Consider the following 23,929-nt stretch of genomic DNA (forward strand, 5'->3'; position numbering starts at 1 on the left):
GCCTGTTGTAGTGTAGCTTGTGACTGCATAAACCTGAAGGCAAGTGCTGGGTTTGGGCTTGGGGGCCTCATCAGTTGTACCCAGTGTCCCACAAGTGGTGGACAAGCTATGCTGGGAGCCCTCCTGTCCCCTGTGGCATAATCCAGATCCCCCAAATCTTCCTCTGCACCCAGTTCTTGGGCAGCATGACCTGGTTTGGATGCTGGTGGCTCTGTGCAGAGGAGAGCTGGAGCTTTTCTGAGAGGACAGAGCCAGTATCCCTCACCCTCTCTGTGCCCCAGTGATGCTCTTGCAGTCGTGCTCTGCCCCTGCCTGGGCTGCGGGAGGAGTATCCCCTGCTCCACTGCCCTCGTCACCAATTCCCTGGAGATGGAAGCTCGGGGTGTTTGTGCCGGTTCATTTCTCCCCCAGCACGGGCAGAAGGAGCCCAGCACAGGCAGAACAGCTTGTCTGGCCCCAGCTTCCCAAGGAATGCTGCCAGCCGTGCCTGTGGGAAGGTGTGGCAGCACTGCCACTCATCCCCAGCGGGGCTGGGAGGACAAAGAGCTCCAGGTTCCTCACTGAGCTCCGGACTGGGGCTTGGCTCCTGGCAGGGGTGAGGTCACTGCAGGTGCTCTCACCTCACCCTGTGCATAGTTTTGTGGTTCTGTAATTAACTTCATGCACAGAAATGCAGCTCTGCAGCTGCACTCACAAATCCCAGCTGTGCTCTGGCTGCCTGACAGTGCTGCTGCTTGTGGGAGCATCCCCTGCCCGTCCCTGTCCTTGGGGACACCAGGCTGGCCATGGCCCGTGCTGGTGGAGCCATGGACCAGCCAAACACCCTGCATGGGCACCCTGGCCGGGCACTGGGGCCACCCTGGGCTCGGGATGGTGGCACAGGGATGCTGGCACAGCTGGAGCCCACACTGATTTACGGGAGATCTGTTGTGGAGGGGAAGTGGGAGCAATAACTGTGCTGAAATGGCACTGTCGGAGTGCCAGCATATGAAATGTGTGGTGGTATTTGCAGCCCTGCCATTCCCCGTGGCTGTTTTTCTTCTGCTTCTAATGACTAATAGAGAGAAGACAAAACAATTTCTATTAGTTTCTCCCACGCTGCAGTGGGTTTCTTATTTTCCAAACCTCATTAGAGTTTGTAATACCATGGTGGTAGTCAAGAGCAGTCCGAGTCACCCTGGGGGGAGAGAAGAACCAAAGAGATATGATGTGCAGCCCAGTATTAACACTGCTCCTGGCTCATTTCCAAGGTCCCTCCTGATTCCTTTCCAAACCTTTACGCCTTATCTTCATCTTAAAGGTTAACAATGAAGCTTAGGAGAGGGGGAAAAAAAAGAGAAATGTTTAAGATCTCAAATTCTTAAAGAGAATGGATGTGTGTGCCGAGTGGAGAGCTGGGTCTGAATTTACATTGGAAAGGCAAATATTAATATTAAAAGGCTGTGCTTGTGCTTCCCAGGGCACTGCAGCCGGGGTGTGGGTTTCCCTGGAAAACTGGGGCTGCTGGTGCACGGAGAAGCCACTGGCTGCAGAATCTGTGCCCAAATCCCAGAGGAACTGGGTGCAAGTCAGGCACCAGCCTCCTTGGGAAGCTCCAGTGGGTAGTTCTGGCTCCTCTGGAGTCAGTGGGAGTTTTGTTGCCTCGTTCCAAACAATGCCAAGGAAAGCGCCAGGCGTGGAACTGCTGGAGCAGCGCTTGGGAAAGGATTGCAAACAGCACCCAAACATCCTGTGGGAGAGGATCCACAGCCTTGGCTCAGCTCAGAGCTGGAATCAGCACCCACAGGACGTGTCCAGCCTGCTCCAGCTCTCAGCTTGGACAAATCATTCCCACAAGGGACACTGCAGCCAGGTCACCTCGCAGCGGCCTCAGCCTGGTGGGCAGGAGCTCCATGGGCTGCTCCAGGAGCTCTGTCTGTCTGGTGTGATTTACCTCCTGAAACACCTCGATTTAAATGCTAATTCTCCCTGAGCCCGGGGGTAAGGCAGCTATTGGATATTGTCAGGCTGTTTATTGCTGGCACTGAGGTGGGACAGGCTGGGGACACGGACGAGGAGCACAGGGACAGGTCAGGGGCTGCTCTGGGGATGCTCTTGGTGCTCTCCTTTCTCCCTGCAGCCTGGCCCAAGCACATTTTATTACAAACAGTGGTTAAGGCTGAGAGCTGGGGCACTGAAGGGGCTCCAGAACCTGGCCAAACCTGACTGGTCTCTCCTCTTTTATCGTGCCTTGTTCTACAGGAGTGGGGCCTCGCTGAAATTAATGCTCAGTAAATTTGGAGTAAGTAACTGCTGCTTCACAGGGTTTGTATTAAACCTTTATAATTCACCAGTGCTTGAGGTCATGGAGACATGCTGGGGGAGATTTACAGTGTGCTTACCTTCTCCTAAGTGGCTGTGGCAACAGGACACCCTCTTTTCTGTTTCCCAGTGACTCCAGAACATTTTTTTTTTCTTTTTTTGGTGATGACAAGCTCAAAGGAAGCTATTTCTCAACATCTCCATGTCAGGCTGATCTTGCAGCCACCCCAGCAGGCAGCTCCTCCAAGGGAAATTTGGGTGAAAAGCTGGCACTAAATAACCTCAAATCCATCATGTTCTCCCCAAGCCATTGTGGGACAGAAAGAAGTGAGATTAATAACTAATTCTTTGCCAGAGCAGGCGTTTTCTCAGACTTGCATAGCAGAAAGGGCGGCCCTGGCGTAGTCACTTTGCTGAACATAAGCTGCTGGATGATAATGTGATTAACATTTGTAGCTGTGCTGGCTCAGATAAGGGTAATTAAATCTCACGCTTCAGGGCATGAGCTAATCACTTGTGAGGTCATTTTATATATAATATTTATATATTTGCCCCTTCATGAATGTGCTTGCCCAGGTGCTGTGGCGCAGGGTGTGCGTCTGCTGCGGGTGTTGGGTGGAGGCAGGAAGCCCCATGTCAGCTGATGTTTGGAATGTGCAGTGGGAGTTTTCCAGCTGGAAGGAGGGGTTGGTTTGCACAGTCCATCCTCAAGGCCATGTCCTGTGGGAGCAGAGTGCCCAGGGAGGAAGCCACAGCTGACTGAGCTAAAGAGGAGAAGCTGCTCCTTCACCCAGCAGTGTTGCTAACTGGAAAATGAAATGCATGTCAGCCACCAGCTGATCTTTCCCTGCTGCAGGCCAAAATCCCAGTGCCAGCTGGGTTTTGAGCATCTCAGCAAGGAGACATGGTGCCCCAGGGCCAGCAGAATCCAGCAGCCAATGGCCCAATTCTCCACAGCACTCCAGCCCTTCCCCAGAGCCTGCACTGGGCTCTCCTGCTGCCCCCAAACCCCATTTTGTCCTTTCTGGAGGCTTCCCAGGGGCTGTGTGAGCTGCTGCCACCTCGGCTCTGCTGCGTGACCTTGGCCATGTCATTAAAGGTCACAGTCCCCAAAACCACAGCTGGTTTGTGCATCTGGCTCCAGGAGGACAGCAGAACAGCTGCTCTTGCTGCCTGAGCCCTGCTCCTGGTACCTGAACATCTGCTAATTGCTGTCACCCCAGCAGCAGCCCGGGATGTGGGAGCTGCTGTCGGTGTCTGTGTCACCCCAGGCAGTGGGTGCTTTGCAGGACTCGGCCCAGGATACACCAAGTGTCCATCAAAAGTAGGATTTTGAACTCAGTTTAATCCAGCCTTCCTCCTCATCCCTCCCTGCCAGTGCTGGAGCTCACTAAAGCCTTTGGCCATTTGACCTTTCCCAGCATCAGGCTCGTTTATATGGAGTCACTTCCCTCCAAGGCAGGCACGTGCTCTGGGTCAGATGCTGCTGGGAGAAACTGCATTTCCTCCTGTAATGACTCAGTATCTGCAAAATGCCTGGGGAGATGCTCAGATCCCCAGCAGGAGAGCGCTGTGCCGGGGAATGGGTTCTGTGTGCTGGAGAGAGCTGTGTGCTCACGGCTCCAGCGAGCCCTGGGCAGCTGCTCCACCGGGGAGATGCCAGGGGCAGAACAAGAGACACAGGAGGATGTTGTGGGGCAGGCAGGTTTATCTGCATCCCACCTTGATGATTAATAACCCTGTGAACCCCACACCTGGCCCTGCAGCCGTGCAGAGGTGCTGCTGGCACGTGTGGCAGCACGTGCCCAGGGATGCTGTCACATCCCTCCCTTCATCCGTGTCCCTGCCCCTTGCACAGAGCCCGATGGCTTTGATCACAGCTTCCAGGGAGCAAAAACGTCTGGCAGGAACTGTTTTTTGTGCCTCCACAGCGCATGCAAGCCCCAGGTTATTAGGAAGGCCCTGTGGAAGAGGAGCTGCAGGCCTCTGGCAGCTGCCAGCCCACGGAATGCTGTGCCCTGGGCTCACCCCAGCAGCAGTGTGCCCTGCCTGGCATGTCCCCATCACCATCCTGCCCCTGCAGGCAGTCAGGATTCTGCAGAGGGACTGTGCTGTGCCTCACATGAGCTTCTGGCACCTCTCTTGTCATCTCTTTGTGTCCCTTGGGGCATACCAGGCCCATCTCATGTGGGACAGAACCTGGGAGGTTCCAGCAGCTTCCTCCTGGGAATCCCCTCCTCAGAGGTCAGGTATGGGGCTGGGCAGGCAGTGACCCTGGTGCTCATCCCGGTGCAGGATGGGGAGCTGACCTGTCAGGAAAGGGACAGTTCCATGCTCCAGGATGTCAGGCAGGCTCAGTGCAGCTGCATCCCTCTTTCCCAGTGCAGCATCACGCTTCTCCCCGGCTTTGGGATTTGTCAGCGCTGGTGTTTTCCCTTTTCTGCTGAGGCAGAGCGGCAGAGACACCAACATGCTTCTTCCCCTGTTCCCTACTGACTTGCCTTATTCTGCAGCCCCAGTTCCCACCACCCACACGGCTCCAGCAGTAATTGCAGTTCCCATTTGGAATTGCTGTGACAGCAAAGGGCTCAGAGCAGCAGAACACTCCACCACGGGGATCCCGTGCCCAGCGGGATCAATCGGAGATTTGGGAGCACGCTGTGAGTGAGAGGCTTTTCCCCTCAGAAAAATAAAGCACTTTTTCTTTTTTGCACTGAGGCAGTGCAGAAAGTGAGGCTCCTGAGATGCAGGCAGGTGGCTCTGAAATGGGATTTAGTGTGAGGCAGGCTGCCTGTGCAGCCAGGGAATCATGGAATGCTTTGGGTTGGAAGGGACCTTAAAGATCATCTTGTTTCAACCTTCCACTAGACCATATTGCTTAAAGACCCATCCAGTCTGGCCCTGAACACTTCCTGTGCCCCACTCACTGTGTCCCTACCTTCAGATGCTCCTCCTTGTGCTCCCCTCCTGCCTTGGGGCTGGGAACATCCCCAGGCTGCTTCACAGGGCTATGGCTTCCTGCTCACCCTGGGCACACCTGTGCCCCAGAGCAGTGGGAGTATCCCAGGGAAGTGTTCCCTGAAATCAGCATCTTGCTGTGCTGGGACTCCTGGAGGTGGCCAGGGTGTCCCCAGCTGTGAGAGGAGCACAGGATGACAGATCATCCCCTCATGGACAGGCTACAGGGGGTAAAACCAGGGAGGATGAGTGAAATCAGCATCTGTTTAAAGAAAACAGAATCACAAAAAATGCAGCTGGGGCAGGCGGTGCCAGTCTGAACCTCCCCCAAGCTCCTGGGGCTGACCTGATTTTGCAGGAACCTCCCTTTCTTCTGCTCTGCTGCCCTTTTGTCTCCACACCCGGAGGGTGTGAAGCCTCCTGGCCTATATTTTGGCTCTAAGATCAATATTTAAAATGCCCCCTCCTGTTTCCCCGGCGCAGGCGCGAGGCATTTCGCTTACCGGGGGAGGCTCGTCTCCCAGAGACCTGTCTGTTCACCATTTCAAATCATTTCCCTGGCACCGTTGTTCTAGAAACAATTCATTAGGGGCCTATTATACAATGTTATACCTGCCAAGGTTAGAAAAGATCCTGCATGTGTGGTAATATTGCACTGTGAGCTGTACACGAGAGCGGGGTTTTTTTGTGTCTGTCTGTAGAATTTACTTTTTCCTGCCTTTTGGAGGGCGAGTCACTGGGGGTGGTGAAAACTCTGCTGGTGACGATGCTGCCTGGGGAGCCCCAGCAGAGCCTGGCCACTGTCCATCTGTGAAGATGCTGCAGGTGTGGAAAGGGGCAGCTTTGGTGTGTAGCAGTGATTTGTCTTTCCTTGCCCCCTCTCCAGGGGCCCACGTTGAAAATCTGGGCCAAACCCAGTGGCTGGGTCCCCAGGCTGAGAGCAGTTCCATATTTCTGGAGCACTAATGGGGCTGCACTCCCTGGGGAGCTCATTAGGCATCACCTCAGAGGGCTGCACAGCCAGGGCTGGCTGGTGGAGAGGCTGCAGACCCCATCCCCTGGCAGGGCTCCTGCTGGAGCAGGTGTCCCCCAGCCCTCCTGAGCCTCCTGTCCCCGTGCCACCAGGGCTGCCCAGCCCCGCTGCCCGGCCGTGCCCTGCATCGTTGCTTTGCAGTTGTCTTTTTCTCTCTGCAGGGAGAATAACTTCATCAAGGACTTCCCCCAGCTGGCTGATGGCCTCCTGGTGATCCCGCTGCCTGTGGAGGAGCAGTGCCGTGGTGTCCTCTCAGAGCCCCTTCCTGATCTCCAGCTCCTCACAGGTACGAGCTGCCCCCGGCTCCAGTGTCCCAGGGGAGAGCACAGGAGGAACAACCTCTTCTGGATCCCAGTGTGGTTCCTGAGGGGCATCATCACCCCATTTGTGCCATCCTTCCGATGTGCCTGGGGCAGAAATACCCTGAGGCATGTGGGAGTCCAGCCCAGCAGCATCTCCATCCCTGTGAGCTCCTGGCAGTCACAGCCACCCCAGTGCTGGTCCTGCCAGCACTCCAGGGACCCCACAGCACCACTGGGAGTTTCCAGCCCTTCCACCACCCCATTTCTCACCCCTGCAGCACAGAGTGAGGTGGGGACATTAAACATTCCCCAGTCACCCACCTGCTTTTTCTTTGCAGGGGACATCAAGTACGACGAGGCCATGGGGTACCCCATGGTGCAGCACTGGCGGGTCAGGAGCAACCTCTACAGGGTGAAGCTCAGCTCCATCACTCTCTCTGCAGGTGAGGGATTGATTCCAGGGGCAGGGAATCATGTGTCTGCATGGCTGGGTGGTGGTTTTCTGCCCCAAGCATCCCACTGACATTTCCCACCTCCTGCAGACGCAGGCAGGGAGATTCTCCTCTCTTTTTTCACAGGGGGGAAACTGAGGCAGGGAGTTTGTGCAGCAAGAGGTGAGGTCAAAGGCAGGAGGAAGCCAGTAAGCAGCTAGCAGGGAGGATTTGTTGTGGGGTGGCTGTGTATATGTATAGCTACAAAAACCAGTCAAAAAAAAAGTGGTTTCAAAAGGAACCAAAGCACTTGGAAAAGCAGGTCATATAAAACAGGGAGTCACAGATGAAGAAGGGGTGGGTGGGAGGATCCTGCAAATGTCAAAACATTTCACTGCCACGTTTTTATAGCTACACATTTTGTTTCAGAAATGCTGAAACATTTTGTTGCGACCTGAAATGTTTTGCCTTTTCGTTTCAAAATAGCACTTTTTATTTAAAAATCAACGAGTTTTTAAATGGAGAGAGAAAGAAAAAAAGATTTAGTGCTAACAGGCTGCACAGCCCCAAAATGAAATAACCTGCTCAGAGCTGAAAAAAAATACGTGGGTTCAGCTCAAAATGAATTCTTCTGGGTTTTTTATTAAAACAGCCTTCTCTTTCAATAAACCAACCAACCAACCAGCCAGATAATCTCATTTTGGTGACAGTTATGACGTATTTTCTTGCAGTATGTTTTCCGTTCCACCACTGAACCAAATCGGTGTTCTCAGCCAGCTCTAAGTGATGCTGAAGTGCTGTGAAGTCACCAGCATCTCCAGGATATTTCATATTTCACCTCCACAGAGCAGCAGGGTCCATGTCCTTGTCCCATGCCAGAGGTCCCTGCTGTCTGTGTGGATGTTGCCCAAGTGATGCCTTGACCTTTGCACACCCACGGAGCTGCCACCAGCCCAACCCTGTGTCTCTCTGGGCTGTCTCCACCTTTCCTAAAAATAGTTACCAGTTGTGCTGGGTGTCTGCACTAGGGATGGAACATCTCTGGTTTTGGATTCAGCCAAGCAAAGGCCAAGCACATCCTCTGGGGAGGGTGTTAATGATGTGCCAGCAGCCTGAAGAGCAGATGAGCTGGGAAGGATGGAGTATGTGTGTGTGTGTGCACATGTTCACATGCACATGCCTGTAAAATTATCTGAGAAATCTCATAGGGAGAGGAATCAGAGAAGGAAGTCAGAGCCACAGCCCGAGGTAATAACAGGTTGTGGATTCCAAAGGATCAGGTGGAGGCAAGAGGAGGAACTGCAACCATGAGGGTCCTTGAGTGAGCTGAGCAGGGAACCCCTGGGGCTCATTCCCCTGGCTGGCTGCCCTGCCCACCCCCTGCCTCCCTCCCACAGGCTTTGCAAACATCCTGAAGATCCTGAACAAGGACAGCAGCCGGGAGGAGCTGCTCTCCTTCATCCAGCAGTTTGGCTCCCACTACATCGCGGAGGCGCTGTACGGCTCCGAGTTCAGCTGCACCATCCACTTCCCCAGCAAGAAGGTCCAGCAGCAGCTCTGGCTCCAGTACCAGAAAGGTGAGGAGGGCGATGGGAAGGGGCAGGGGCACAAACATCGGGTGTTGTGTGCTGGTTTGCATCCATCACCCCCTTTCCCATGCGTACACCATCCCCCTGCTGGCTGGTGGGCTCAGGCAGAGCCTTGTCCCAAACTGAGTGCCCAGTGGCAGCATCCCTGAGCCACCCTGCCTGCTCCTGCCCTTCAGCTTCCACACTCTGGCTCCATCCTTGCTCAGGGTGACCCCCGTCCCCACGGTGGCCCTCGAGTGCCCGGGGTCAGCTGATGGAAATGTGACATAAATGAGCTGTCTCAGAATGGCTTTGTTTTATTGCTTGTGACAATGACAGTCTTTAAGGAAGTGCATTAAATCAATAGCAGACTCATTGTGCTACACCATAAATAACGAGACACATCATTAAACAGGGCAATAAACTTCAGGACTTTGAAGTAATACAATTAGGTTATGTTTATAAAAACTGCCTTATCGCTGTAGCCTTCCATTTGCCAATTCATCTCTCTCCTCCAGGGAGTTGGGGATATGCCCTGGATCTGATATTTTTCTATTTAAAAAACATCTGTGGTGTATCACAGGGCCCACCTTAGGGCTGATGGTGACAGAGGTCATCAGGGCACTTGAATCCTGCTCTGGTGGCACTGCCAAGAGCAGCCTCACTCCCTGGAACCCGACAGAAGGAGGTGTTCTCCCACACGCCGCCTCCCTTGCTCTTGGCTCATTTTCTTCTCCGTTTTCCCAGCACAGCTCGTCTTGTAAGCGTATTTATAACACCCTGTGCTCGTTTGTTTGGGTTTTAAATAGTGATAAATGAAGTTTGCCATAGCAATGCCCCTGTTTAGCAGGAGGAGGCACGTGGAGGTGGGTTGTTTATGTACTCACCATGTTATTAATCACTCGGGAACACTCCCTGCACTCCAGGGGCAAACGTGTCAGGCCTCGAGTGCCCCATGGTCCCAGCACCATCACCTGGGACCAAACCAAACCCAGACAAGGATTTCTCAGGAGAATGAGAGGTGGGAACAAGAGGCAGCTGCTGCAGTCCAGGCCTGGCACAAGCATTGCTGCTGTTCCACGATGCTGGGGCCAGAGGGGACATGAACAGGGTTTGATCTGGTGATGAAACATCTCCCATCCCTTCACTCCCACCTCCCCATACCAGGGCAGTGGTGGCTGAGGGCTCGGCCACAAAGCCCCCCAGTGGCACAGGGCCTGAAGGCAAAGCAGTGCTCAGGGACAGAATAATTTCCTTTTTAGTCCACGGTATGCAGCTGGCCGAGGTGGATCCCTCACTCACTCCCCACCCGGGTCCTGCCCCCACTCCCGGAGCTGTGCCTGGCTGCCCTGGAATTTTTGGGGTGTTCAGAGTGTCCTTTCCCGCTGCCTGTGAAGCTCCAAAGCACTCATGGTACTCCAGGGATCCCCTGACGGGGATGTAATACCTGGACATAAACCTTTCCCTCCTGGTTGTGCAGTGTTTGGGCACCAGGTGCTGGTCCTGACCTTGTGTTTTGTGCATGGCTCCATCTGTGGCTTTGGTGGGGTCAGTGAGGTTGCACTTTGGGGCTGTGGGCAATGCAGAGGTGACCAGTGTTGTATCCAGCTCTTTGATGGCCAGAAAATGCACTTGGAAGGACATTGAGGATGGTCAGGGCTCTTGGGGAGATCAGCTTGTGGACAAAGTGTCGTGGGAAACCCAGGGCTCTGTCCCAGGGAAATCCCAGTTAGCCAAGAGAAAGAGTTCGCTGTTCATGGTAGATGGATTTTATTCCCAACTTGTCTACTGATTTACCCTCATTTTGCCAGCAACATAAGGCAGATCAGAATAAATAGCTCCAGCTAGACAGTTCTGGATGCCTTCTCCACTCAGAACAGCTCTGGCCTGCCAGGCTCCCCGCTGCTCACCAGCCATTCTGAACTGCTCAGTGAGAACACATATGCATCAGCTCTAATAAATATAAAAGTAGGGCCAGAATAACTGTAATTTGTTAGTGGACAAAACAGGTCACAAGAGGAGAGAGAGAGGAGAGTCTCAAGCTAATTGCAACAGCAGCATCTCGGAGAAAAATGTGCATTATGGGGTGTTTGCAGCACCACACAAAATTATTTTAATATTTTAATCAACTTCATAAATCAATCGCCAGGCCTCAGGAGGAGGCCTCTGACAATAAAGGCACAATCTGCACGTTGAGCCCTAATTGAAAACATGGTTTTGAGGAGAAGCTGACGCCGCTGGTGCCAGGGCAGGCGCTGGCTCTGTGCCGGGGCTGGAGCTGTCCCAGAGCCTGTGCCACGGGTCAGGATCTGCACAGCTCTGCCAAGGGCAGGGAAAGGGATCTGCCTCTGGCCAGGGACAGCACAGAGCAAACAGCCTGCTCTGCCTGCAGCAGTGACCAGCGTTCCCTTCCTCCTGAGGGTGGATGAGGACTGTGTGGGGGGAAGTGAGGTGACAGAGCAGCCTGCCCTTGTCCCTAAGGATTTGCAGAGACAGCCAGACAGGCATGGTGGGATGGCTGTGGGACACCGAGCACTGCGCTCCTCAGGGCAGGCACAGGAGCATCCCCCAGGCTCCCTCACAGCCTCAGTCCGTGAGCACACCAAAGCAAACTCCAATTTCACTTCATGCAGAGTGATTAAAAGCCCATTTTTTGGGCTGCTTGCTCTGGCTCTGTGCAGCCAAGCAATGCTTTAACACATCGAGTGGCCTCCAAGCAGGGACCTTGAGATCGACCCAGCCATTGATCTGTGCCACAGGAGCCCACATCGGTTTTCTTCCCCGGTGGAGCCAGCATTTAACGCTGACGGTGCCTCATTAAGTTGGTAGCAGTTGTGTGAGGACCTTCATTTGGCAGCTGGGACAAACGTGATGTCCCCAGGCAGCTCCTGCTGTGTGTAGGAATGTGCTGGGCCTGGTGGGATGGAGGGAACTGGCTTTGCATGGTGGTGCTGTGGATTTCTGGAGAAACAAGTGTGGATAACACCCCAGAGTGCTGGCTGCTGCTGAGCATGCCCTCATGGCATCCACGCTTCCTCCCTGTCTCCGTTCTGTCCCCACAGTCACTAGGTTGGGGTGGGTGAGGTGTTGGGACAGCTGACCCAAACTGGGCTACTCCTCACCACACAGTGCCATAAAAATAAACTGCAGTGGATCACCCCACCTCAGAGACTCCAAAACTGTACCTCAGGGGAGAGAGTGATCCCTCCATCCAGCAAATCTCCCTGCTGGTAACCACTTCTTTCACTGATAAAAGTTCAGCAGAGAGCTGGTTGCTCTGTGGCTCCTCGTTCTGGCTGGTGAGGAGGAGATCTTGCTTAGGGAAGGGGAAGAGCTGCTCTGATTGCAAAATCTGATAGCCTTGGTGAAATTTCTGCAAGAGCTGTTCCAGTTTGCCTACTCCCACTGGAGAAGCTCAGCTGGGAAGCAGGAAGGGATGCTGATGGGCTCAGGATGTGTGTGCCTGGGTGGGGAGATCCAGAGGGTTTCACTGCCCAGCTGGGAGGTTACTTTAGGTCTGCAGTGAGGGAAATGTTTGTTTTTACTGAATTTCCTATGATCTCTAGATAGAGTTTCCTTGGCTGAGGTTCCCTGGCCACGCTGAGTGCTCAGCAAGCTCAGCCTGTGGCTGCTGCAGATGGGAACAATGTTCATGTTCCCTCTCAGTGATCGATCATTTATAGGAATATTCCTTGGAGGGGCTGTGTTCTGGCAGGTCCTGTCACATTCCCTAAGCCTTTCTCCTCCCTGCCCTCCCCAGTTCTTCTCTCAGACCACACTCCATGAACTGCATTTACCTGTAAGAGGTGACAGCTTTCATGCTTTCCTGTGAGCTCACCAGTTTTGACAGGAGATCTTCATAAATATCCTTCATAAAATTAAGGATAGAGCCTGGGGCTCTGCTAAAATAGCAGTCCATATTCTTCTGAGGCTCCCTCCTGTCCTTTCAAGGCTGCATTTGTCTCCCTTCAGGTCTGATACTGCCATTAACACAATTAAGATTGAACTAGTCCGCAGGAACGTTTAGTTTTCCTTTCCTAGATGCAATCAGGTGCATTAAGAAAGATGTAAAGCTACTTTTTCAGCAGTTAAAGGACATAATGGGTTTCCCTTATATGTGCTTGGTCAGAAGTAGAACACATCGAATTTCCCTGTTTTTGAGATCTGTCCCTATGTACAACCACTCTATTACCTTTTGAACACTCTTTTAACACTCTTAATTGCTTGCTTTATGTCATTATTTCAAACCCTCAGATTTCAACATTTTGTTCGGAGGAGGTAAAAACAATCTAGCTGCTTGCCATGAAATTTAGTTTAGACTAAAACATGTGCTGTGAGTAAGTCTGCTAAATGACCTTATGCACTGCTCATTGTAATCCAGAATTGCCAGGCAAGTCAAGTAATTAGTTGTGCAAAATGAAATAACTTTAAATCCTCGCATTGAGTAATGACCCAGAAAAATCACTTAAGCCATACAATAGGAACAACTCAAAGCATCTGGCTTTATTTTTACTTTTGTAACTCTACCCCCTTTGATGAGGAACAGGCTCTCCTCTTCATGCCTTCGTTCCCTGGCTCCTGGTTTTACCTGGAACAATGTCCATGGCTCAGCTGTTCTACTCTAAGAAATCTAAACTTGTGATAAAGCTCCAGGGTAGGTCCAACAGCACCACACAGCAGCTGTTCTGCAAGGGTTGGAGGATGTTTGATAAACCAGACCTATTTAAAGGGCTGAGATGAGCCCAAGTGATGAAATCCTTCACCCAGACCAGGCAGGTGGCTGGACAAGGGGAGATCCTGCATGTGCTGTGGGTGTTTCTGCTGAGGAAATGTCCCTGCTGACCATCCAGGAGCCATCTGGCAGCTCCACTGGCACCACCCCAGCTGGGGTCGAGGCACCTTCACAGCTGCTCCTTCAGTCACCCTCACCAGCTCAGCTCCCATGGCAGAATTTTGATCTAAATTTAATGATAAATTAATAATAATTTAATCATGGTGCAACATCAGAACAGCCCAAGCTGTTCTCCAAGGAGGGGGACTACAAGCAGAGGAAACCCAGGTGTTTTGTACCCTCACAGTGTAAGTGCACCAAAGGCTGAGGTCTTCTAGGTGAGCCCATGGCACCTGATGTGTCCTGGCTGCACCACAGGTCCCCACTGGCAGAGCAGGGATGAGCCAGGGGATGGAGTTTTCAGCCAGGCTCCCATGTCCTGTTGAGCTCCCAGAGCCAGTGAACTGAAATCAGACTTCTGAAACATCAGGTGACAAGGAAGATGCTGCCCCTGAGGCAGTGTCACAGGGTACAAAACCACAGCGTTGGTTTATGACGTGGGTAGGGAAGTGTCAGGAAAGTTCCACAAGTCTGCCAAGATCAGATTTATCCTCGACAACCTGACACATAAAAAGGGTCTCGTAGCCTCTACATTCCCAATTCAATCCCCACTGGCTGTAAAATCCAATCTGCCATGGAAGGGAGAAGATGAAGTGTTTTAATAAGAAAATGAGCCGTTTGCAATGCACTTTTAATTGGATCAATTTCTCCTTTATTACACAATCTTTAAAAACCAAACACACACGTATGACCAGACAAGCTCTTCCTCCAGATACAGAGCAGGAGCCAAACTATTTCAACATAATCCTTAATTACTCCATTTCACCTCGTTTGGCAGATGATCATGACATTGTGTGGGAGCACCACAGCAAGAAAAGCTCTGTAACATCATCTCACAGTTGAGTTTTGTCAGGGGATGTGCAGACCCTGGGTGAGGGACAGATTTTCTTTGTACCTTTTCTCCCTGAAACCCCAGACTGGAAGAGTTGCAGGCAAGACAGAGCCCCAACACTGCACTGTCCTGGCCCACCAGTGCCTGGCAGGGTGGTGTTACTTTTCTTAATTCTCTGAGTGAGAAACAGATGACAGAGGCTTTGTTTGAACTCTGTAACCAGGAACAGGCTGGAGTAACCAACTGCTCAGTTTGCTGGACCAGCTTTGAAATTTTTCCTTTTTTTTTTAAATTATTTTTTCAAGCACTCCAGGAAATGTTATTGCTAGCAGTTGTGCTGTTTATTGCAAAAAAAAAAATAATAAAAAAAAATAAAATCCACGGGAACAGAAAATTACAGAGGTACATATTATCATAGATAATATTGCTTTAATTATTCAGGTCCACGGTAGCCTCCTGTGTGGAGCAGTTCTTGGAAGCAGGAGAAATGTTTAAAAGAAACCAGAAGGGAACTGCCATTGTCATAAAATTGGAAAAATGCCTTCAGTTACAATGTCATGAACTGTAGCACAGCCCAGTAATCATCACCACCTCCCCAAAACACACATTCAGGATGGGAAAGGCTCCTCGAATTGCTGTCACATGCCTTGGGCAACTGCCCCCTCCCACCCAAAAAGGAGAAGCAGAGAATGTGAATAGTGATGTAGAAATCTGTAGCCTTGGCAAGCACAGCAGGGGAGGGGAGGGGAGTTGAGTCCCCGGGGTGTCTCAGCACCATCACCCACCTCATGCCTTAGCTCCCTTCTCCACAAGCTTTTCCCAGCACATTGTAGCAGGAAAAATTGGAAGCTGCCCTGATGGAAGCTCCATTACACAGCTGTGTTTGCGTGTTCATTCCTTCAGCACTGGCTGAGCACAAGAAAGACAGGGAAAAAAACACCCAAATCCCACCAAAATCTGCTTCCAGCACTTTTTCTGCAATCCCTTTAACTGTCAAACATCCAGCTAGAGCAGCAACAGCTCACCAACCTGTTTCTCTTTCCTGTTTCAGCAGGGAAAAGTATATGGACTTAAAAAAAAATTAAAAAATCACCTGTTGCAAACATGTTGTAGGACAAGTAGCAAACAATTTGCTGGAGCATGGCAGCCACCATAAAATCAGCTTTTATATTGTCTGTCGTGGCCCCAAATTTGCAACTACGTTGTTGATGGCAACAAATAAATGCACTGCAGTGTAACTATTATCTGTGGCAGATTAACATGCTACCACTGTGCCCTATTTAAATGCATCTTTCCTTCAATAAACTATTCTGGGCGAGCAGCACCACACTGAGGTACACATTTATCAGCCAGGAGAGCAGCACTGTGGGGGCCTTGGTTCACACAGCTGCAGTTTTGTGCTTCATTTGGCCCAAAGCCACGATGAGCAGCAATTCTGGTGCCTGCTGGTGTCGTTGGAAAAAAGAATTACCAAAAAAAAAATAAATCTCAGGAATGTAGTGTTTTGCTGTGCAAGGGAAAAAAAAAAACACACCAGTGGATGTGCTTCCAAGTCTTAAAAAAATAGAAGTGACATAGTCCCCCCCCTGCCCATCCCTATCTCAGGAGTGAGTAACTTGCACAGAGGAGGTGCAGATAAGTGGAAATCTATTGCTAAATGCAGTGCTCTGGAATGCAGAGTAGTGAAGTGCAGGTGAACATACAATACATTGCATTTAATCTCATTTCCTACAATCTCCCACTCTTATTCCCCTAGTTCTTCCCCGTTCCCCAGGAAGTTTTAGATACCAGATAGACCTTCCATAGACAGTTTCCAGGATACATTTAATAATAAAACAACAGTAAATAGCAACCCTAGATTTCCCCTCTTTTTTTTTTTCTTTCTCCAGCCCCCTCCCTCCCTTTTTATCCCCCTCTATCTAGCAAAACTCTGATTAGTAATAAAACCCCTGTATTCTTACAAATCAGGAATAAAGAGGGCAATTTTCTGGCTCAGGTCGGTCTCCCATGATTGCACAGTACTCACTTCACATGGAACAGACACAATTCACAAATGGCACGACAGGGCAATCTCCTGAACACCAGAAAAATGGGAGAGACAGCCCTGCCTCGTCAGGGTGGAAGCAAAGCTTCATCTCGGCGCGGTTGAAGAGGCCATTTCGTTTTATGCAGTGCTGCAAGCACAAATTGCTCTCTCCAGGAGTTGCCCAGACAACTGCTACCCAGTTCCTTGCAAGTACCACAGGATTGCCTCTGCTACTTCTCTAAGGGAAGGGTGATTTAGAGTTTTTTAGAGTTAGTCAGTGTTTATGGCACAAAGAAAGACACAATGGTTGAAGCTGGAAGCGTAGGAGATGTGGTATAAGGAGGTGAAGAGGTTTATGGAGTGATCAGTCACAAGAACCAAGACTGCAAAGGATGGATCCTTTCCATTATGCGATGGAGTGATCAGTCACAAGAACCAAGACTGCAAAGGATGGATCCTTTCCATTATGCTTGTTCTTATTTGTATGGATTTTATATAAAAAAAACAAGAAGAAAAAGCAGACCACCACCACAAAAGCTATTTTGTTTCTAAACACAGAACATGATGACCTCTATGCCAAATCCCCTTCAGTTATGGCACGATCTTCCTGAAGGCTTGACACTGGTTCCCATTGGATTTCACGGAGGTTGCAAGAATCTCCACTGCCAAGACAGGCTTTGCTTACAACCAAGCCTTTAAGGGGTGGAGTATCTTCTCAGGTGGTAACTGTAGATCTTAATGCAATGATCCCAACAGTCCAGCACCAGCAGCTGCCCTTTGGGAGTAATGGCAATACCCACCGGGCAGGTGAGTCCCTCCCGGATTAAGATGTTGTAGCCGCCTCCTTTAGGGAAATGCAGGATTTCCTTACGACTGCTGTCAGCAACGATCAGATCTCCCCTGGAATCAACGCACATCCCAGCAATGCACCTGAAATCCTCATTCTCGGAGAAGAAATGGCTGATCTGGCGTCCCAGCTGCCCATCTGGGCCGACGGAGCCGATGGAGAAGCCTCCTTCCAAGTGGTGCTCGTACTGCCGGTTCTCCAGGTTGAGCCCCAGCCCCTGAGTGAAGTAAATGGTCCCTTCAGCGTCACAGGTGACAAACTTGGGGCGCACGGCGCTGCACAGGCAGCTGTACTTCACCACCCCCACGCCACGGTCCACGGTGAAGCACCAGAGCTTCCCCCCTTCCACGTCGGTGACGACGAACTGGCCCGAGGGCAGCGCGGCGATGCCCCAGGGCTTGCTCAGCTGGCTCCGGTGACACGCCACGCAGTGGCCGTCCATGGTGTACACCTTGACAGAGTTGTCGTAGCTGTCCGTCACACCGATCAGCCCGTGGCAGTTCATGGTGACAGAAAGAGGGGTCAAGTTGGGCAAGTCTGCTCCAAGGAAACTCAGCACGAAACTGTCGATGCCGCTGGGGCTGCGGCGGATCTCCTTCAGGAAACCCTTGCGGGTAAAAACCTGGATTCGGAAGTTGCCCCGGTCTGCCACGAGCACCTCGCCTTGGCTGGTGACGTGCAGGCTGACGGGGAGGTTGAACATCCCTGGCAGACTGCCCTTGGAGCCCATCTTCTTGATGAAGTAACACTGCTGGATGCTCGTGGCTGCTTCAGGCATCCTTGGCTTGGCTGGTGAGGAGTGGGGAGTGCAGCTGGGCTCCTCTTGCACCAGGTCAGGCTCCCTAAATGGTACAGAGGAGGATGCTGCGCTTTCCACGAGAGATTCCTCCACGTTAACGGTCCGGGGTTTCTTCACCACCTGCCCGATCTGCAGCGGTCCCACGTGGCTCACCTTGAGGAGTTCCACCTCTTGCAGAGTCAGCTCCCTCGGGAGACTGTTTGTCAGCTCTGGTTCCTCCTCATCCGCTGCCTCCTCCAGGAGAGCTATATCCCCCTGCTTTATTTTGGCAAGGAAATAGTCACAGCGAGACATTATCTGCACTTCTGCTAAGTTCAGCAGGTAAGCTTGCTCCTCCATCACCTGGTTATTTATCTTCTCCACTTCAGACAAAGAGGTGGTGAAAAACTTGCGTGACCTGGCCAGTTCCTCCTGGATCTTGCGCTCCTCTTTGCTGTACTCCTGCAGAACCGCTTTGTATCTGGATTGCAGGTCTCTTGAAACATCCTCCAGGGCAGCTTTCCTTTTCTGAAGATCACCCATGAGCTCCCTAAGCCTGGCAAGCCTCGTCCCAAATTCCCTCCTACGCTCCTCAGCAGCCTCTTTGATAGCAATGACTCTGTGACCTGGGGGCATGTGTGAAGCCTCCTTGCAGGGCTCACACAGAACCAAGCTACAGCTCTTGCAAAAGTTTCTTGGCAGCCTCCTCCCGCAGACCTTGCACATGAGAAGTCCCACCACCTCCCCCAGGCCGGCCGTGTCGATGATCTTCAGCACGGTGAGGTTGTCAGTGAGCTGAGCCAAGCTGGTGATCCGCGTGATCTTGCTGCAGAAGGGGCACCGGATGCCATTGATGCTGTTGGCCAGGAGCTTCTCCAGGCACTGCTTGCAGATGGTGTGCCCACAGTGCAGGAGTTTGGGCCTCAGGTGCTCCTCGGTGAAGGACTCCATGCAGATGGGGCACTCCAGGACCTCTCGCAGCGCGTCCGAGTTGAGATAAGGGGCGGCAGCCATGGTGCTCCAAGGCAGCTTTACCCGGCGCAGTGCCTTGTGCTCACATCTATTCCAAGGTGCTCTGATTCTGTCCTGGAAGAAAAAAAGGGAAATGTGATTTATGTCACCACCAGCAGTTATGTATACATGCAATTTATTTCTGACTTATCGCCTAACCCTGCAGAAAAAGAAACCCAGTTAGCTTTTCCACGTTGGGAAGGATGGATTAGTCATAGCTAATCTCAGGGTGGGAAATTTTCAAAACTAACTTGCAGCTCCCAGTGCGATGAATTATTCACTTGCAAAATTTGTAAAGTAGAGCTGAAATAAGTGTAATGGCACCAATATGGAAGCCCAGTTGATATTGATGACTGAATCATCTCCTCATGGTGCCCATCTCCTGCTGCCAAGACTCTGAGTTTACATAATTTACTGAAACCCAGGGAGATTAAACCAGGCATTCAAAATGTTGTGCATCAAAGGAGGAACCAGATGGTGCAATGCTTTAGGACATTAATAGATCACCTCTGGAGACCTGCATTCAGATGTGACATCAGATACCAACAAAATAAATGTGCTTGGTTCACTCTGCTTTGCTAGAGAGCCAAAACACATTTTCAAGGTTTCATACATTTGCCAGGAAGTGAAAGTAGCAGGAATGTTCTGTCAGCTTCCACTCGTTCTGGGGATGACTGTGCACGCTGAAAACACAGAGAAGATTTGATGCCAGTGCATCTCAGTAACCTCTGCCATGCTGCAGCATGCTTCATGCCAATTAAACACAGCTCAGGCAGGTATTAGCAGTAATGGAGTTAACAGACAACTCCAAACAGACTCCCAGTGTTCACTATTAGCTCCTGAACTCAGCTTAACTGCATTTAATTTCTCCTCGTTTCACAATCTCGCAGCGTTGACCTCGTTCTCGTCCCCTGGTTCAGTTTTACACCACTCTGGTTGCTGTTCAGCTTCAATCCAGGTTTCTCCACCCTCACATCCCTCCCAGCAGGGAGCAGATCCCAGCAGCTCTCCTGCCAAAGCAGCCATCCATTCAAAAGGAACAGAACAGGGCTCACATCATTAAGTTATTATTCACTAGACTGGGTTTCAAATCCTTTGCTATTGTACTGCTTAGCCACTAAAAAATAGGGAAGAAAACCTTTCTTCTAGGGAAGAGGAGGAGGAGAAGGAAGTAGTTAGTCTTTGAAATAAAGAGAGAGTGGCAGAGGGATGTGAACACACAGCTCTCGCTGAGAAATGGCTGCATGCACACAGCATTCTCACTTCCCTGCTGGGTCTGCCTCCTTCCTCTTTGGGAAATATTCTGTGTATTTCAGTTTGCTGCGTGTTCCTGGGCAGAAAAACAACCGCAAGGAAGAAAAGTTCTTTATGCTCATACAGCATAGAAAAAAAGCCCCCTAATTGTAATTTGTCATCTGCAGTTCAGAGTCCTTTAAAGGCCGTATTTCATGAAGGGATTCAGTGGTGTGACAGAATCCCCAGGCACCATGCTGGGATCAGCTCCACGGTGGAAGGTTGAGTATCACAGCCCTGGCCCTGGAGAAGCAGAAACCTGGGCACTGCCATGGAGAACAGAAACCTTCCTCTGAGGGAGGAAAAAATCTGTGATTTAAAATGATTTTAAAAAATGAAACACAGGATACCAGGTTCATTATTTTTACTTTCCTTGGAAACACGTCAAAAGACTCGCTTAGGGAAGGACAAGGGAGCAGCACAGTCACCAAGTACTGAGAGTTACATTAAAAGCTACCTTTAAAACAAGTATTTTCATTAAAGAACAACTGCGGATGGGATTTTAAGTCAGGTTGGGCTTTTTGAGAGCTGATTTGTATGACATTCTTTTCATACATAACCCTCTTTATTGGAATGTCAGCATGCCCTCAGTAATGGGACATTATTTTTTCATTTTATCTCCCTCTCACACTCGGCTGTGCCTCCATGGAAGTTTCCTTAACAGCGAGTTGTTCTTGCATGTCGGTCCCTCCCGGGGCAGTTCCTCTGACGCAGAGCAGGGTATTACAGAAAGCCTCAACTGAGGATCAAGCCATAAAACCGTGAATTATGCGAGTTTTGTTTCCTTACATTCAGAAGAAATTTCCTGCCGTGGTTTCTCTTGTCACCCGGTAGTTTTTACTGAGTGTCTGCGGTGAGAGCAGAGGCTTCACTTGTAATTCAAAGCTCGTGTCATTATTAACGAGGGGAAATAATAGGGTAATGCTGCAAAATAAGCGCCACTGACAGGAGTTGTCACAACAACACAACCGGCAGGACAACCCCTGCGTTTGGAGGGGTTTCACTGAAAAATCCAAGGGTTTGGGTTGGAAGGACCTTAACGATGACCTAATTCAACACGTTCCGCAGGCCCAGGCTGCTGCCAGCCCCGTCCAGCCCGGCCCTGGGCACTGCGGGGATGGGGCAGCCATGGAGTGCCCGGTGCTGGTGCCTGACCGCACAAAGCACACGCCCAGGCTCCGTCTGCCCGCGGGGTCAATGGCAGCGGGGCCCGCTGCGAGCCCCCTCAGCCCCGGCCGCCGCGCTCCTGCCGGGGGGGACGAAGCGAGGGAGCGCCCACCCAGCGGGGCGCGGCCCGATCGCCCCCTTCCATTCCCTTCATCCCATCCCATCCCCTTCCCTCCCGTCCATCCATCCCGTCCCGTCCATCCCGTCCCGTCCCCTCACGCCGCCCGCCCGGGGGTCCCGCCGTGCTCGCCCCGCCCTGCAGGGGGCGCCGCCGCCGCGGCCCCGCGCGCGCGCTCCTCACCTGCCGCCGCTCCGGGCCGCGCCGCTCCCGGCGTGCGCCGCGCGCCGCGCGTCACGTGAGCGCGGCCGCGGGGCCTGCCGGGAGATGTAGTCCAGGTTCCGCGGCTGGCCTGGCCTGGGGGGGGACACCGGGGGGACCGCGACACCGGCACGGGGGGGGGCTGTGGCGGAGGGGATGGACCGTGGGATGGACCTCGGTCTGCCGGGCTTGTGCTGCGGCTCGTTGTGAAAGGAAAAGTTGAAAGTATCAAAGGGGAAGAAGGACAGTCTTTGCGTTTTTTATTTTTATTTTTTTTTGTGTTTGGGATTTATTTTTTTTTTTAATTTTGGTTTTTTTTTAATCGGGTTGTTATGTGTCCTTTAGGCACATGCGGGTTGTTCTCTGCCCTCTCCCTGATCAGGCAGTGCTGCTGCAGGATCAGCCCCTTCCCTTCTATTCCACCTTCCCTTTCCTCATTCCCTTCCCTTCTCCTTTCTCTATTCTCCTCTTTTCCCTTCCTTTTTCATTTCCCTTACCTTGCCTTGCATTCCCTTCTCATTTCCCTTCCCTTTTCCTTTTCCATTCCCTTTGCCTTTCCCCCTCTTTCCCCTTTTTCTTTCCCCTTTTTCTTTCCCCTTCCCTTCTCCCAGCAGGTTCCTGAGTGTTTGATGGGTTTAGCATCACCTACTGAAACGCGTGTTTCTCGTTTCAGAGGGTGCACTGGAGCAGCCTGTGGGCTCCAGGACAAAAAGGACAGTTTTTGGGTACAGCTGCAGCTGTGGGCAGACGCTGCAGGCTGGCAGTGGCAGCCAGAGGCAGGGATTTGGCCACTGGCCTATGGCTGGGCTCTGCCCCGTGATTCCTGAAGCCATTAGGGGCACCAGCCCCATTTTTGCTTGGATGAAGCTGCTTTAGAGATGGCAGAGAGACCCCTTCTGCTGTGACCCTGTGGGGCTGCACAGCAAGCTGAGAAAGGTCAGGGGGAAGCCAAGGGCACCGTGTCCTTCACACACCACTGGTGCCACAGCTCCGGTGCCACAGGCAGCATCTCATGGTCAGCCCAGGACCAACATGCAGCTTTCCAGCTCTGGAGGCTCAGGCTCAGAGGAATTCACTGCCTGGGGAAGAAGTATGTTCTCAGTTTAACCATTTCTCAAAATCCTTCCACGAGGCCTCCCCGCCTGCAGCGCTTTTCCACTGCTCACCTGCTCCAGCCGCCACCGACCTGCACTGAAGGAAGCAATTGCATAATGCACCAAGTCTTGCCACCTTCTGCTCTTGATGGTTTTTCCACTTTGTTTAGAATAATGGTTCATTTGAAAGGGATCTACATCCCTGGAGCAGCAGGGATCAGCAGTGTGGGCGGTGGATGCACTCAGAGGCAGCAAGAGCAGATGCAAAGCCTGGCCAAGGTTGCAGAAGAAAACGAGTGAGATTTAAAGTCCAAGCCCCAGTGGCTCCCTGGGGGTGTTGCTGTGCCCAGGGAGGGGACACAGGGTTCACTCCAAGTTCCTGGCCTCACCAGGGAAATGCTCTTTCAGTCCCTGATATATGGGGAAGAAAAATGGATGTAAACACTGAAACCAGGGTGGTCTGGCAGATCTTGTGAGGCCACCCACACCTGAAAATGAACATTGTGAGGAAAAAAACAATGGTAGAAATAGGAAATAATCCTCCAATGCATCCTGGGGAGAAAACAAAGGGCTCTCTAGATTTAATTAGAGGTGACAATGACAAGCTGATGATATTACCCATCATGTGTGAGTATGGGGACCCTACATGACAAGGAAGGATGGGAAGGTTGTGCAGCCCGGGACTCCGGTCACCCTGAGCCATGGACAAGGTGGTGTGTCCCAGGGGGCTGCCCCATGCTGGTAGCAGGACATCCAGCTGGCAACAGGATATCAAACAGGGTTGGGAAGGTCTCAGCCATCCCATGGAAAGGGATGTGTGGGTGCGTTGGAGGGGAGAGGGAGCCAGCTGCCATGGAGGGGGGGATGTGGGGGATCATGGAGCCACCCTTGTGGGGCCACAGTGTTTTGTGTTTTATCAAGCACCGACAGCCAGGGGATGTTACCACACTGCCCTCCCCGAGGCTGGGATGAGGATGGAAGGATGAGACCCCGCGGGTGGCACGGAGGGGCTGCAGGGTGAGGGCGGTGGGATGTGCAATACCCCAGGATGATGTGCTGTACCCCGGCATGATGTGAG

The 23,929-nt window shown here is 51.8% G+C and overlaps 2 protein-coding genes across 3 annotated transcripts in view; one reads left to right on the forward strand and one right to left on the reverse strand.

The window, feature by feature from the left end:
• The window catches only part of ASTN2 (astrotactin 2), a 252,911-nt gene that overhangs the window by 135,510 nt on the left and 93,472 nt on the right, over positions 1-23,929 (forward strand). Inside the window, exons 14-16 of the mRNA XM_015644984.3 lie at positions 6,454-6,578; positions 6,933-7,037; positions 8,423-8,602. Coding sequence (XP_015500470.1) covers positions 6,454-6,578; positions 6,933-7,037; positions 8,423-8,602 — 410 coding nt within the window. The remainder of the gene's footprint in view (positions 1-6,453; positions 6,579-6,932; positions 7,038-8,422; positions 8,603-23,929) is intronic.
• Positions 16,798-21,775, reverse strand: TRIM32 (tripartite motif containing 32). Of its 2 annotated transcripts, none has more exons than XM_015644986.2 (2): positions 21,740-21,775; positions 16,798-19,053 (listed from the first exon to the last, which is right to left on the reverse strand). In XM_015644986.2, the coding sequence occupies exon 2, from the start codon at positions 18,979-18,981 to the stop codon at positions 17,038-17,040; it is 1,944 nt and encodes a 647-aa protein (XP_015500472.1). In that variant the 5' UTR covers positions 18,982-19,053; positions 21,740-21,775; the 3' UTR covers positions 16,798-17,037. The 2 variants fall into 2 exon arrangements, with proteins under 2 accessions (XP_015500472.1, XP_015500473.1); XM_015644987.3 differs by lacking the exon at positions 21,740-21,775 and adding an exon at positions 21,061-21,555.

The sequence above is a fragment of the Parus major genome, chromosome 17 (assembly GCF_001522545.3).
Source record: "Parus major isolate Abel chromosome 17, Parus_major1.1, whole genome shotgun sequence".
In the NCBI taxonomy this organism is placed as follows: domain Eukaryota; kingdom Metazoa; phylum Chordata; class Aves; order Passeriformes; family Paridae; genus Parus; species Parus major.

What these genes read in the sequence shown, in the direction of transcription:
- TRIM32 (XM_015644986.2), bottom strand. Translation starts at nt 18,981, where the DNA reads ATGGCTGCCGCCCCTTATCTCAACTCGGACGCGCTGCGAGAGGTCCTG.